This window comes from Rhincodon typus, chromosome 11, assembly GCF_021869965.1.
Source record: "Rhincodon typus isolate 14 chromosome 11, sRhiTyp1.1, whole genome shotgun sequence".
NCBI lineage: Eukaryota > Metazoa > Chordata > Chondrichthyes > Orectolobiformes > Rhincodontidae > Rhincodon > Rhincodon typus.
Window position 1 is genome coordinate 60,949,719 of NC_063342.1, and position 17,051 is coordinate 60,966,769.

At 39.9% G+C, this 17,051-nt stretch overlaps 1 protein-coding gene across 1 annotated transcript in view; it reads left to right on the forward strand.

Annotated features, from left to right (window-relative positions):
- ofd1 (OFD1 centriole and centriolar satellite protein) overlaps positions 1–17,051 on the forward strand; it is a 67,239-nt gene that overhangs the window by 39,556 nt on the left and 10,632 nt on the right. The window contains exons 11-13 of the mRNA XM_048602522.1: positions 8,687–8,807; positions 12,614–12,714; positions 16,791–16,907. Coding sequence (XP_048458479.1) covers positions 8,687–8,807; positions 12,614–12,714; positions 16,791–16,907 — 339 coding nt within the window. The remainder of the gene's footprint in view (positions 1–8,686; positions 8,808–12,613; positions 12,715–16,790; positions 16,908–17,051) is intronic.

Sequence of the window (17,051 nt, forward strand, 5' to 3'; positions counted from 1 at the left end):
GGCCTGATGAGATCTTAAAGAGAGGGTTTGTTCAGTATCAGTGGCTATTCGCTACAACAAGGTGACTGAGATGTCAGTAGGGGAGCACTTTTGGGGCCAGTGACCATAATTCTATTAGTTTTAAAATAGTGATGGAAAAGGATAGACCGGATCTAAAAGTTTAAGTTCTAAATTAGAGGAAGGCCAATTTTGACAGTATTAGACAAGAACTTTCAAAGGTTGATTGGGGGCAGATGTTTGGAAGTAAAGGATCGGCTAGAAAAAGTGAAGCCTTTAAAAATGAGATCATGAGAGTCCAGAGACAGTATGTTCCTGTTAGGGTGAAGGGTAAGGCTGGTAGGTGTAGGGAATGCTGGATGACTGGAGAAATTGAGGTTTTGGTCAAGAATAAGAAGGAAGCATATGTCAGGTATAGACAGCTGGGATCAAGTGAATCCCTAGAAGACTATAAAGGCAGTAGGAGTATACTTAAGAGGGAACTCAGGAGGGCCAAAAGGGAACATGAGATAGCTTTTTCAAATAGGGTTAAGGAGAATCCAGCGGGATTCTACAAATACATTAAGGACAAAAGAGTAACTAGGTAGAGAACAGGGTCACTTAAAGATCAGCAAGGCTGCCTATCTGTGAAGCCACAGAAGATGGAAGAGATATAAATGAGTATTTTGTGTCAGTATTTACTGTGGAGAAGGATATGGACGATAGAGAACATGGGGAAATAAATAGCGACGTCCTGAAAAATGTCCATATTACAGAGGAGGTGGTGCTGGATGTCTTTATAGGTGGATAAATCCCCGGGACCTGATCAGGTGTACCTTACAACTGTGTAGGAAGCTAGGGAAGTGACTGCTGGGCCCCTTGCTGAGACATTTGTATCATCGATAGCCATAGGCGAGGTGCCGGAAGACTGGAGGTTGGCTAATGCAATGCCACTATTTAAGAAAGGTGCTATGAAAAAGCCAGGGAACTATAGACCGGTGAGCCTGACATCAGTGGTGGGCAAGTTGTTGGAGGGAATCCTGAGAGACAGGATTTACATGTATTTGGAGAGGCAAGGACTGATTAGGGATAGTCGACGTTGCTTTGTGTGTGGGAAATCGTGTCTCACTAATTTAGTTGACTTTTTCGAAGAAGTAACGAAGAGGATTGATGAGGGCAGAGTGGTGGATGTGATCTACATGGATTTCAATAAGGCATTTCACAAGGTTCCTCGTGGTTGACTGGTTGGCAAGGTTAGATCACGTGGAATACGGGGAGAACTAGCCATTTGGATACAGAACCGGCTTGAAGGTAGATGACAGTGGATGGTGGTGGAGGGTTGCTTTTCAGACTGGAGGCCTTTGACCAGCGGTATGCCCCCAGGATTGGTGCTGGGTACGGAGTTTTTCATCATTTAAGTAAGTGATTTGGATATAAATATGGTAGATACGGTTAATAAGGTCGCAAATGACACTAAAATTGGAGGTGTAGTGGACAGCGAAGAAGGTTACCTCCGAGTACAACAGGACCTTGGTCAGATGGGCCAATGGGCTGAGGAGTGGCAGATGGAGTTTAATTTAGATAAATGTGAGGTGTTACATTTTGGGAAAGCAAATCATGGCGGGAGTTCTACACATAATGGTAAGGTCCTGGAGAGTGTTGCTGAACAAAGACACCTTGGAGTGCAGGTTCCTTGAAAGTGGAGTCGCAGGTGGACAGGATAGTGAAGAAAGGTGTTTGGTATGGAACAAAAACAGAAGTTTCTGGAAGCTCAGCAGATCTAGCAGCATCTGTGAAGAAGAAAATCAAAGTTAGCGTTTTGGGACGGGTGTTCTGAGGAAGGGCCACTGGACCTGAAATGTTAACTCTGATTTTTTTCTTCACAGATGCTGCCAGACCTGCTGAGCTTCCAGCAACTTCTGCTTTTGTTCCTGATTTACAACATCTGCAGTTCTTTTTTTTTTAAGGTGCTTGGTATGCTTGTTTTATTGGAAAGTGCATTGGGTATAGGAGTAGGGAGGTCATGTTGCAGCTATACAGGACATTGGCTAGGCCACTATTAGAAAAATGCATGCAATCCTGGTCTCGCTATTGTAGGAAGGATGTTGTGAAACTTGAAAGGGTTCAGAAAAGATTTACAAGGATGTTGCCAGGGTTGGAGCGTTTGAGCTGTAGGGGGAGGCTGAAAAGGCTGGTGCAATTTTCCTTGGAGCATCGGAGGCTGAGGGGTGACCTTCTCGAGGTTTATAAGGTGAGACGGGAAAGATTTAAAAGGGAGCTAAGGGGCAACTTTTTTCACGCAGAGAATATTGCGAGTATCGAGGTGGCGAAGGCTGGTTCAGTTAACAGCATTTAAAAGGCATCTGGATGCGTATATGAATAGGAAGGGTTTAGAGGGATATGGGCCAAATGCTGGCAAATGGGAATAGATTAATTTAAGATATCTGATTGGCATGGCTAAGTTGGACCGAAGGGTCTCTTTCTGTGTTGTACAACTCTATGACTGTAACAGCTCCCAACAAGCTTAAAATAGGTTTGCATCCAAAATGCGGTTGCATTGAATTTTGGAACAAAAAGAAAATATGTTTTATTGTGTGTTCGTCCCCTTGCAGAGCGCATTGTGAGAGACAATTGCAGTTGTGCATCCAGATATCTGTTTATTTCCACTCTTCCTTTTCCCTTTGCAACTGCATTGTCGGTGGACCTGTGCAGATGAATCATGGTGGCCATTTTAATGGTGGAGACCTAACTCGGCACTAGTAATACACACCCCGACTTTAAATAACATTCTGATCTTTCAGAAGTGCTATAATTGAGTTTAATTCTTTCACAATGGAAATGTGGTGATCTGAAACACATATTTTGTTATACGAACGAAATCTAGTTCTGAAAATAGGTCATAAATGAGACTTTTAAAACATTATCTGTAATAAGACTTGACTATTGAACAAACTTATTTATTCCAATTCAATTAAGTATGGTTATTCGTACAAAGCACTTCAAAAACAAAATGCTGAAAATGCATAGCTGGAAGGTAGCATCTGTGAAAAGAAAAACAATGTTAACACTAGAGATCAGTAACTTTTTGTCAGAACTGTTTGTGAGGAAGTGAAAGAGAGAGGTGACTGTTAGGAAAGGTTGATTCTGGTGCTAAGGCACAATGCACTCAAAGCCAAAAGAAATGATGATGAAAGAGAAAAGGAGATAGTTGTGGAAGAAATGTAAATTGGAACAGCAGAACCAGCACCAACAGCTGTCATCCTAAACAATGGGGGCATCTGATCTGGGATGTTGAACATAGATTCCACACATTGACTATTATAGAGTCATACAGCATGGAAACAGGCCCTTTGGCCCAACTCCACCATGCTGACCAGGTTTCCTAAATTGAACTAGTCCCAATTTACTGTGTTTGGCTGACATCCCTCTAAACTTTTCCTATCCAGGTGTCTTTTAAATGTTGTAATTGTACTCGCCTCTACCTTTTCCTCTGGCAGCTCGTTTCATTTACACACCACCCTCTGTGTGAAAAAGTTGTCCCTCAGGTGCCTTTTTAAATCTTTCCCCTCTCACATTAAACCCTGTGGTATTGGACTCCCCTCCCCTGGGGAAAGCACCTTGGCTATTCACCTTATCTATGCCAGTCATGATTTTGTGAACCTCTTTATAATCACCCCTCAGCCTCCTATGCTCCAGGAAAAAAAGTCGCAGCCTCTCTTTATAACTCAAACTCTTCCATCTTGGTCACATCTACAGTGTATTTTTAAAAATTCCTTCCTCCAGTCCTCTGGGACCTCTCCTGTGACTAAAAAGGATACAAAGATTTTGTACCAGGCCTCGGCAATTTCCTTCCTTGCCGCCCTCAGTAATCTGGGATAGTTCCCATCAGGTCCTGGGGACTTGCTTACCTTAATGCTCTTCAAAACACCCAACATCTTTTTATATTGTCATGCCATAGGATGTCAACGTACCCCTCCCAAGACTCACCATCCACATGTCCTTTTCCTTTGTGAATACCAATGCAAAGTATTTGTTAAGAACACCACCCATATCCTCCGGCTCAATGCATAAACTCCCTGCTTTGTGCTTGAATGGACCTATCCTTTCCCTAACTACTCTTTTGCTCTTATATATGTATTAAAAAGTCTTGGGATTTTCCTTAATCCTGTTTGCCAAGGTCATTTCATGGTCCCTTTTAGCCCTCCTAACTCCAACTTTAAGTTGTTCCTGCTTTCTTTATATTCCTCGACCATCCTGTACCTGCAGTTTCCTAAACCTTACATGCACTTCTTTTTTCATTCTGACTAAGCTTATAATTTCTCTCGCCATCCAAGGTTCCCAAATCTTGCCATCTTTATTCTTCACTTTCACAGGAAGATGCTGGTCCTGAACTCTAATCAACTGGCCTTTAAAAGATTCTCACATGTCAGATGTAGATTTACATTCAAGCAGCAGCCAAAAATCTACATTGCCCAGTTCCTGCCTAATTTTGTCATAGTTAGATTTCCCCGATTTCATTCTTTCACCTGAGGGCTGTTCTTATCCTTATCCAAAAGTAACTTAAAACTTATGGAATTATGGTCACTGCTCCCAAAATGCTCCCCCATCAAAGAAAGCTTTGATCGCCTGGCCAGGCTCATTGCCCAATACCAGCTCCAATGTGGCCTCCTCCCTTGTTGGACTATTTACGTTTTGCTTCAAGAAGCTCTCCTGGACACACCTAACATATTCTACACCCCCACCTCTACTGGTCTATCCCTTACCTTAGCATGACAATACATTTCACTTAGCTCAACCTGCATGCCTACATAGTTACCCTTATTTAAGTTTAAGGTACTAGCCTTGGAACTGGGCTTTCCCACTCACACAAAATAAAGTTCAGTCATATAGTGATTGCTGCAACCTGGGTGTGCCTTTGAGGTATTTATTTAATCTTGTTACACTGCACAATGTCAATTTGAATATAATCTCTGGTTGATTCTGGATAGCATGCAAAACAATACTTGTGGTACATGTGACAATAATAAATCAAATCAAATCAAATTTCAGAACGTGCTGTTCGAAGAAAATATCTTGAAAGCATTCCATGAACTTCTCACTAAGCCTATTTTTCCAGTAGATTAAAGCAACTTTTGATTATTTCTATCCTTTTCTCACAAGTACTCAATATTGCTTCTTGAAAGTTTCTTTTTGCATGACAGTTACCTACAGGGGACCTGTAGCACTCCCACTAGTGACCTCTTTCATTTTCCACTCTTCAATTCCACCCAAAATGATTTCTACATCCTGATTTACTGAACCAAGGTCATTTCCAACTGTTCGCGAATGCTATTCTTGATTAACTCCACTTTTTCCTCGCTCCCTGTTCTTCTTGAATGCCCTATATTTCTTAAATGTTCAGGAGCGAATCCTTGACAACCTGCAGCCACATCTGTGAATGCTATCAGGTCATACTTATTTACATCAGAGTGTATCAGCAACTTGTTTAATCTGTTATTCAGTTCCAGGGTTTCGTATTTTGTAGTACCTAGTCTTGTTGGTTGGCATATTTTTAATTTTATTTTCCATTCCTTCCGGCCGTTGTCTGACTCACTTTTATTATGTTCCTCTCTCCCATTGTCTCTACTCTTTGATATATCGCATCCTTCCACATTTGATCCCTTGCCCCACTATTTAGTTTCAAACCTTCTTTATTTCCCGAGTTATGCAGTTTGCAAGAATACTGGTACCAGCACAGTTGAGGTATATGCCATCCGAACAGTATAGACCCCACTTTCCCCAGTTCAGAGACCCCAGTTGCCTAATAGCAATGTGAATACAAAATTGGCTGAGCGATAGGAAATAGAGTAATGGTCAATTGATAACTTTCCTCCAGCTCAAAAACTTATTTTCATGTTCCCCATGGTTCAGTATTGGGACCCTTACATTTTATGATTTTTATTGATCTGGATCTTGGTATGCAAGGGACAATTGCAAAGTTTGTAAATTACACAAAACTTGGAAGAATTGTAAACTGAGAGTGTGGCACTCTAAAAGGCCATTGACAAATTTGTGGAGTGAGCAGATAGATGGCAGATGCGGTTCAATACAGAAGTGTGAAGTGATGCACTTTGGTGAAAAGAACTTTGAAAGACTATAAAATAGGGGGTACAATTCTAAAGGTGATGCATGAGAGACCTGAGTCTGTATGTGCACAGATCATTGAAGGTGGTAGGACAAGTGGAGAAAGCAGTTAATAAAGCATACTCATGCTTACTTAAATCCATATAAATGGAAAAATCCGACTTTGAAAGATAGGACCGGCTGTTCCCTTTGGAATGGAGAGGCCAAGGAGAAATGTAATTGAAGTGTAACCTACAGCATGATAGAGCAAGATCTGGCAACTAGTATAGGCTGGACAATTATTTTTTGGTTAGCACAGATATGATAGATTATTTGTGGCCTTCTGCTCCACAAATCTTTCACATTTCTATGTGTACAACGTATGTTAACAAATGATTTATTTCTGGTTACCCCCTCCCTGGCAATAATACTAAGTACATGAAGTAATTGATAATTTTCTTCTCAGTTGTTTAAAAAGATCTGGGGTCCTGTGCCTGACTCAGATATTTCACCATAAACTATTGATAATTTAATTGCTCATTCTGTTTCGTTGTGCTCCATCTGGTGGCCTGCCTGAGAAATTGCAAAATTCATTAAATTACAATAAGTGAATTTTACACGATAAGTGAGTTTTAATGTTATATTGAAACAGAATTTCAAGTTGCTGAATGTATTTTTTGAAAAGGAGTTATAGCACTATATACATGTATACCACAATACCTTTGCCATTGCAAATGGGAGGAGGTAACGTTTTCACTCCTGTAAACATGAGCAGAATTTTCCCATTTTTTGTTGGAAGTTGTGTTTTTGTTTTGTTTTGGGTGGTGACCAACATGCCAGTCCCACTGCTGACAAAACACCCAGTTGCCACCTGTGACAGGTGAGCATTAGAGTTTCCCAGTAAATCACAGACCCTGACATTGGTAACACGGGTTGGCAAAAAGTGCCAGCCAGTCAGAGGCCAGCAACATCTCGATGCTAACGTTTGCCGATCCAGGCAAAACCTTGGGGAATCCAGCAGTGAGCAGGCTAATAGTTTTAATTCTTTTCTCTTCTCTTGGGTGGGCATCATGGGGTGAGATGGGTCAGGGGTCAGGCCACCCCTTGTCGCTCATCCATGCCCCTGATTGACAATAGATTGGCACAATTCGAGGATCTACCAACCTGGCAGGCAGGTGACTCCGGTTTTCTGGTCAAGAAGCATATTTTTTCAGCTTTGTAGTTACAGCACATCAATGAGGCAAGGAAAAGCCTTAAGGAAGTGTAAGTTCAATAATAGTGGAGGTATGCATTCCATTGAATGCCCTTTTTCATTTTTTGTTGGGCAATCAGTCTGCTTCCCAAGATTAAGAAGAACCCTATCACCACTCATGTTTATTTGAATCTTGATATATTACCCTGCATCCCAACTCTTAATCACGCATTCATTAAATCTTGCTTCTCAACCCCACCACTCACCCTCATTCTGATTAGAAGATTACTGTCTTGGAGCAAGGTAACGGTATGCATCTCCTGTTTAACCCCTCCAACCTGACTCTCTGCACCAAGTCCATTGCATCTCTATATATCCATATAAACAATCTATCCATCTTCAACCCTAAACTACTTAGCTACAGTCCTGTTCTCAATCCTTTCATGCTTCCCTCCTTGCTTCAGCCTCTTGAGCCCTTGGCTTCACTGGGATAGATTAAGTGTTTCAATTCCTAACCATCTCCTCCATCCCCACTTCTGCTAACAAGCTTAGTGACCTTCAGACACTCCTCTGAAGAAATTGAACAAGTTTTAACACTGTACACTCCCAAGAGCAACATTTTCCTACTCCTCCCTAGCACTGAAGAGAACTTTAACTTTCTTCCTCCATTTTGTATCAATCTAACTCATCCATTGGTTGCCAATCTCATTCTTCTGCTCTGAGTGCAGCTGCCTCTTACTGCTTACCCCAGATCTGCATTTCTTACCCACAGTAGTCCTGCCTCTCACTGGCTATATTTATTTGCCCCTGAAAGACTTATTGTTCTAAGGTTCATCCTACCCTCATTAGTTGAATGTCATCTCCCACATCACTCACTGCAAGAAATCAAAACTATATATATTTTTAAAATTGCACTTCTTTTAAATACAAATTTGCACAAAGTGGAGAAAAGCTCCAATGCAACTGTAAAAATTCAAACAATGTAAGATGACTTTATAGTAGTTTGAGCTTGCAAAGGCTCACAAATAAGATTGAGACCAGTATCCTGGGTTATACTTTCTTTTTAGAACACTGAAAACCCAATATGCTATTATTGTAGCATTACTGCATACTCGAGTGTTGTCTCTTAATAAGTACTAATACTAGAGTCCTTACATAAAAAAACTTCTTTAGAATAACAATTAAATCAATAGTTTGACCTCTTTCCTGTAAATTAGTTCATGTATTTTCACTGAATATGTTTCTTTTTCGAGAGAACAATTCCCTTTCTGAATTGAAAGAAGAGAATATTTTTATTTAGCATCATATTGATTATTATAAGAATAAAATTTTAAAGATATAAATAAAATTTTGCAGCATTTTTCTAATGTACATAAATTGTAGTACTCAGTATGATAGTTTTTTTTTCCCTGAAAGGTGTCGATGGATCATTTCTAGCCATTATACCCAGTATAACGGGTCACCCAACATCGATTGCAACTAATGAACTCCATGTTGTCGACAGTCTAAACTCTCCTTTACCTGACACCAATGAAAGGTAAAGATCCAGATCACTGTGCATATCCCTGAAGTCTTTTTATGAATTATGTAATGTCTGACAAATAAATTGCGATTCTACTTTTTTAAGCAGTATGAAGCATTTACGATAATAAATAAATTAACTATATACTAAATCTGGCATCTCAGTGTCCGTAATATTTTTATTTAAACATTGCTGGATGGAGTAAAGAAGTCACAACTTTTTTTCTTGTGCTCTTCAGGACTGGGACACAAGCGATTAATTTTGGAAAGGCAATAGCAATTTTTACAGCATGAGAAGAGGATACTTATTGATTGGATTGGATCGGATCATGAAAATGCAGTAGAAATTGTTAGCGGCCAATCTTAGTTAGCGTAGTTAAACTCAGATCAGATGGGTAGACACTAATTGGTCAGGGTGTTGCTATGGGAACTGTAACATGGTTGGCACCTTCCATAAGCTTCTCGTTAATGAGAAAGCTGAAATGTATGAACCAGTTTATTTTTCCCGCAAAGAATAGGGTCCCATACATGTCCCATGTATGGTTTCCTGTGTGCTAATTGTTACCCAGTTCAGACGACCAATTGCTGTATATCGCACAAACTCATGTAAGGGCATATGGCTGCCACGTTTGGCCTCGAACAGTGTCTATTCAGTCTCAAATTACCCTGGAAGGAGAAGTTGTCTCAATAATTTGATTAACCTATGAAGGTAGCCATCTTATGCTGCTACTTTGCAGTAAACTCACGAATGGTATTTTTTACTAAGCAAATGCTGCAGTCAAGCCAAAAAGATGTTTTGTGTACCGTACAAATGAGTAATGTGGTGTGGGTTTTAGTGCCAGTGGGATGCCAGGTGTGCAGTCCATTCATCTCAGTAACTAGCAGACCTTACTTAACAAATACGCATGTTTAACCATTCATAGCAGACTGTGTACTGATTGGATTCAACCAACCCATGCTTGCAAACCTCAAACACAATGTCCAACATTCAGTGTGATTCTGATATTAGATGATGTTTACAGAATTCTGACTGCTGAGAATTACGTCGGCAATCAAGTTCAGATTATCAGCGTATCACAGTGTGATTCAATAAAGCCTACTAGAAGCTGCATATATTCACACACAGCAGTCTGTTCCCTTTAGGCAAAAGGAATTTGCGTATACATTATACCTTTCTTATTAAGTACAGGATTATGAAGACTTTTAACTCCTGCTGCAGTACCCTGACCAGTCAAAGTCTGCCTGCCTGCTCAGAGTTGAATCAGCTAACAAAGATTGGTAGTTCCTGCTGTATCTCCATGCCAATCATGGTCCAAACAATCAATACCTTCTTCTCATGCTGTATAAACTATTGCTCCCTTTCTAAATTTGGTTTCTTGTGTTTTAGTCCTAACGTGTATAAGATGCAACATCTGTACTACCAAACAATTATATTTTTATTTATTTGTTCATGGGATGATAGCATTGCTGGCAAAGTCAGCATTCATTGACTGTCCTTGATGCTGTTTAGAATGTGAAATTGAGCTTTTTTTTTTGAAAACCACCTGATGTAGGTGCAATAACAATGATGATGATAGGAGGAATTTTAAGGAACTTGAACCAGCCACAGTGAGGGAACGTGATGATAATGTGCCAAGTCCACATACCATGTGTTTATTTTTATTGGGGAGGTGGGGGTGGCAGTCCTAAATAAACAATGATACAAAGAGCAATGTTCTTGGTCAAACTTTATTTAGCTACTACATTCTTTATCTTCACTCCATCATGAGGTCAGAATTCGGGATGCTTGATTGCACAGTGTTGATTTCATTTTCAACTCATAGGTACAGACTGCTTCAGTGTCTAGCATAGAGCAAAATATAGACAATATTCAGGCTTGAAAGAATGAATCAAAAGTAACATTTGTTGTCACACAGATGGCAGGCAGTGACTATCTCCATCAAGAGAGACTCTGATCACCTTCCACTGACATTCAATACTATTAGCATCATCACCCCAAAATCAACATCCTGGAAGTCACCACTAGCCAGTAACATAATGGGACCACAAATAGGCACACTATCATTCATAGGGCAGGTCAGAAGATGGATGTTCTTTGGAATTGCTCACTTCCTAATTCCCCAGAGCCTTTCCACCATCTCAAATGCACGAGTCAGAAAGCCCTCATTTCCTGGATGAACAGTTTGAACAACATAAAGCACAAACATCATCCGTAATAAAGCAGCTTGTATGTATGACACCCCATTCATCAAGAGAATAGTGGTATTATTGCTAGATTGTTACTCCAGAGACTCAGGTAATATTCTGGAGATCCTGGTTTGAATCCCACCGTGGCAGATAGTGGAGTTTGAATTCGTTAAAAATCTGGAATTAAAGGCCTAATGATGACTAAGAATCCATTGTCGACTGTCACAAAAACCTAGCTGGCGCACTGACGTCCTTTATGGAAGGAAACTGTCATCCTTACTTGGTTTGGCCAACATGTGACCCTAGACCACAGCAATATGGGCAATAAGAGGTTGTCAATCAATGCTGGCCTAGCCAGCAACACCCTCGTCCCATGAATGAATTTTAAAAAAAGAACACTACTATCTCTCTTTAAATCACACACCGTCCTAATTTCTAAATATATTGATGGTCTTTCATTGTTGCTGGGCGAAAATGCAGGATTTATTTTCTACCGTAATCACACACAGGGCCATTTAAAAAAGTGGGTGTCCAGCTCCTTCTCTGGGACAATAAATTCTGGCATTGCTACTGACCTCTACATCTCCTGAATGAGCCTATATTATTGGAAGCAGTTTTCTTGTTTATTAGCTGTAATTCTTGTAGTATGGCTGAAATATCTGAGCAAGTGAGCCAGATGTGCACAAAAATTGACCTTTTTCCTTCCCCCAAGAGCCCCTTGAATAGGAGTTAGCTTAGCACACTCAAGATAATTGAGTAAAAGTTTTTTCCAGTTGCAGACTCATGCCTAATTTTGGATGCTATTTAGGGTTTGAAATTTTATAATTACATTGGCAATCATAAATTGGTTGTCAGTGGGGCTCATAATGTGGCAAACGTGGACACACTGGAAGATACGTACATTAATACGTGTGTACACTCACTACACTTGTTTAATTGAATAAAATAGGCGATAACCATTTTCTTAATCATTCCTGAGGGCAATGCCTTGATCAAGCAGTGTCAACTTGCTTGGTTTAAATTTAAACAAAGTTAGGCAGTTAACTGTCAGTCATCATTTAACTGATGCATTGTTCTCAGTTCCTGGGAAAGTTAGAACCAGGGGTGGCAGACTAGTCTGCAGATTACTGGTACCAGTTATGTTACTGTGCCATCTCAATCAGGCATGACTCAAGATCGGAAACTTCAGAATGTTATTATGATAGAATGCACTGAAAACCCTTAATATCACCAACAGACCTGTTCAACAGTATCGGTCTTTTTTATGCCGGTGTCCATTTGATTTTGATTTTATTCTTCAGTTCAGTTCTTCTGTACAATATTACTTAACGTAATAAATTTGGTCCAGTGTTTCTTAATACTCTGCTTCATAGGTATCTGTAGTTTCAGTGACCTAAATTTTTACTTCCTTCAAGTGCTCTGTTTCAAATCCACAATTGATAATGAAATTAACATCTTTCCAATTATTTTCTGAATTCAACTAACATTTTGTACAATTTGAGCACAATTTTGCATTGTAAAAGAAAAAAAAAGGAAGATAAATCCTTGATATATTACTTTTTGGCAAATATATTTCTGTTTTGAAAGCAGTAAACATCTTGTATCACTTGGCTTTTTCTTTCTATGTATATCCAGATCTGAAAATACTCCAATAGACCATCCTGTATCTTGTGAATCTTCAACAAATCAAAGGTTTGAAGAACTGATTGAGCAATCAGATGACCATTTTGAAATTGGTAAGCTAAATCTAGAGCTGCAAAAATATTAAATGTTCTCATTATTGGTAAAGATAAAATGAAAAATCCAAAGTATGAATTTAAAAACTGAAAATGCAGATCTGATAAGTAGGCATTTTAAAGTCAAAAAATGATATTTCAGATTGAGACGCTTCAACAGAATTGAAATAAAAAGGCAAATATGTCATTGGGCTAATTACAGAAAGTTGGAGGGAAGAAAAGGACCAATTAGAATTCAAGCAACTTGATACTTTTAAACCAAGAACTAGTTAATGCATATAATTGCCTGCAACTAGATTTTTAAAATGGTTGAAACATGGAGGAAACTGCTGACCATTACACAAAGATCTTCAGTCAGTTTGTGAAAGAGAAAGGCAGACAATTAGCTAAATGTGCAAGGAATCACACTGTGAGTGTTAGAAAGTAGTAGTAGGGGTCTTGTAGTGCAGTGGTAGAGTCCCTGCTGAGTCAGGAGACCCAGGTTCAAGTCTCACATGCTCCAGAGGTTTGTAATGACGTCTCTGAACAAGTTGATTAGAAGTATCTAGGAAGTAGTAGGGAAATCACGAGGCAGATAAAGGCTGAGCTTTTCCTATCTGTAGAACACAATAATAAGTATGAAATAGTCTTATTAATGGAGATTAATTACTATGTTCAGCAGTAAGAAAGCCAAGGATGCAAAAGTCAAAATAAGAATATGGTACAAGGAGTAGATATACATTAAATTTCAAATTTTATATCTAGTGTTTGCTGATTTATTTGCAACTTTTCACTTATTAAATCTAAATGTACAAATCATTATATTGTAGTTTGTTCTGTGAAAAGAATAATAAACTGGGGCTGTTGAGTCATGCGTTGGGCATAGATAAAGAAAATATTTCAAATATTTTTTCTATTCTTTTAAAAAGTATTCCTTTTCCTACATGAAGCTCTGGAGGTACAGAATGTCTGTGAGGCTAAGATTGAACCTTGTAACCCCTTAATAATCTCAGCTCGGAACTGAAGCTACGGGAATAACCGCATTGTAGATATATAATGGTGAAGGAATAATAAATTCAAACCTAAATGTGCCACTGTTAAAACTGCAGACATTTGAGCGCATTAAAAGGGTAATACTGTGAAGATAAATATTCAGAGATATTTCATAGAACAGTACAGCACAGTACAGGCCCTTCGGCCCACAATGTTGTGCCGAACTTTTACCCTAATTCTAAGGTCTATCTAACCTCCACCCCTACCTTATACTATCATCCATATGCCTATCTAATAGCCGCTTAAATGCCCCTAATGAGGCTGACTCCACTACCCTCTCCGGCAATGTATTCCACGCCCCTACCACTCTCTGAGTAAAGAACCTACCTCTGACATCTCCCTTATATCTACCTCCACTCACTTTAAAACTATGCCCCTCATGATTGCTACCTCCACCCTAGGAAAAAGTCTCTGGCTGTCTACACTATCTATACCTCTGATCATTTTGTACACCTCTATCAACGTCACCTCTCATCCTTCGTCGATCTAAAGAGAAAAGCCCTAGCTCTCTCAACCTTTCCTCATAAGATCTTCCCTCTATTCCAGGCAACATCCTGGTAAATCTCTTCTGCATCTTTTCCAACACTTCCACATCTTTCCTGTAATGAGGCGATCAGAACTGGACACAATACTCCAGATGTGGCCGAACCAGGCTTTTGTATAGCTACAGCATAACTTCACGGCTCTTGAACTCTATCCCTCTATTAATGAAAGCTAACACACTATACGCCTTCTTAACAACTCTATCCACCTGGGTGGCAGCTTTCAGGGAACTGTGCACATAAACCCCAAGATCCCTCTGCTCCTCCACACTGCCAAGAATCTTTCCATTAACCCTGTATTCTGCTTTCAAGTTTGTCCTTCCAAAATGAATCACCTCACACTTTTCAGGGTTAAACTCCATCTGCCACTTCTCAGCCCAGCTCTGCATCCTATCAATGTCCCTTTGTAACCTAGAACAGCCCTCTGCACTGTCCACAACTCGACCCACCTTCGTATTGTCCGTGAGTTTACTAATCCACCCTTCCACTCCTTTATCCAAATCATTTACAAAAATCACAAATAGAAGAGGACCCAGAACAGATCCTTGTGGTACACCACACGTAACTGAGCACCATGTTGAATATTTTCCATCCACTACCACCCTTTGTCTTCTAAGGGTCAGCCAATTATGAATTCAATCTGCCACATTTCCCCCCTATCCCATGCCTCCTTATCTTCTGCATGAGCTTCCCATGGGGAACCTTATGAAATGCCTTACTTAAATCCATGTATACCACATCCACTGCTCTACCTTCATCCACGTGTTTGGTCACCTCTTCAAAGAATTCAATAAGGTTTGTGAGGCATGATCTACCCCTCACAAATCCATGCTGACTATCACGAATCAAACTGTGCCTTTCCAAGTGATCATAAATCCTATCTCTCAGAGCCCTTTCCAATAATTTGCCTACCACTGACGTAAGACTAACTGGCCTATAATTTCCGGGGTTATCCCTATTCCCTTTTTTGAACAAGGGAATGACGTTTGCCTCTCTCCAATCTTCCGGCATTATACCCGTGGACAGTGAGGACGAAAAGATCGTCGCCAAAGGCCCTGCGATCTCTTCCCTCGCTTCGCATAGAATCCTTGGATAAATCCCATCAGGCCCGGGGGACTTATCTATCTTCAACTTCCTCAAAATTCCTAGTACATCTTCCTTACTAACATCGACCTCCTCTAGCCTACCAGCTTGTTTCACACTGTTCTCCTCTACAACTAGGTCCCTCTCAGCTGTGAATACTGAAGAAAAATATTCATTAAGGACCTCTCCTATTTCTTTAGGCTCCGTGCACAAATTCCCTTTACAATCCTTGATTGGCCCTACCCTTTCTTTGGTTATTCTTTTATTCCTCACGTACGTGTAAAAAGCCTTGGAGATTTCCATGATCCTATCTGCCAAGGTTTTCTCATGCCCCCTTATAGCTCTCCTAAGCCCTTTCTTCAGCTCCTTCCTGGATAACTTGTATCCCTCTAGAGCCTTTTCCATTCCTCTTTTCCTAAACCTTACATAAGCATCCTTCTTCCTATTAACTAGTCGTTTGACCTCTGTTGAGAACCAAGGCTCCCTCACTCGACCACATCTTCCCTGCCTGCTAGGGACAAACATATCGAGCACACGCAGTATGCATTCCTTAAACAATCTCCATATTTCAATAGTGCTCTTCCCTGACAGCATCTGTTCCCATTTTATGTTACCCAGTTCTTGCCTAACAGAATTGTAATTACCCTTCCCCCAATTATAAACCTTGCCCTGCTGCATGTACCTATCCTTTTCCATGACTATTGTAAAAGTAACAGAGTTATGATCATTACCGCCAAAATGCTCTCCTACCAACAGGTCTAACACTTGGCCCGGTTCATTGCCAAGCACCAAATCCAAAGTGGCCTCTCCTCATGTTGGTCTATCTACATACTGTGTCAGGAATCCTCCCTGAACGCACTGGACAAAATCCACTCCATCTAAACTATTACAACTAAAATGTTTCCAATCAATATTTGGAAAGTTGAAGTCACCCATGACTACAACCCTGTGATTCTGCATCTTTCCAGTATCTGCCTCCCAATCCGCTCCTCTACTTCTCTGCAACTATTAGGGGCTCTGTAAAAAACCCCCCAACAAAGTGACTGCTTCTTTCTTGTTCCGGACCTCAACCCAAACTGACTCTGTAGACATATCATTCTCGAACTGCCTTTCAGTAGCTGCTAAGCTCCAGCTATAAAAATGTAAATGTCAGCTCTGACTACAAAGAGTATAATTCATTTTTTAATTTCCCAGGCAGTTAAAAATTTGAGAGATATTTTCTGGTCAGAGATTTATTGAGGATTAAAATGCAACTCTTGTTTGAGAAAGCAATAGGAAATGGAGTTTTTAATGAATAAGACTCTGGCCAGAGACAATATATGATCAATAATTTGTTGATATTGATTAGTCCTGTTTTATTGTCTTTTTGTTTTAATTTCATTGTTAACATCAAAAAGACTTATTGCTTAATTCTTACAGAGCAAGAAGGCAATCTAACCCTTAACAAAAATTTGTCCCAGCACTGGGGGGAAGATGTTAATCGAGGATCTGTTTCTTCATTAGACCAAGAAGCAATTTTAAATCCTGCAGATACAGGTGAGTTTGCTACCATTATGTGATAAGTCACATGAGAGTGTAGGCTATTGTATTCACTTTTGGGAAATTGCTAGAAAATTATTTTGTTTTCTAAGAATTTATTTTTAAAGTTTGCCTTGGTCACTATGTATTAATGGTATTATT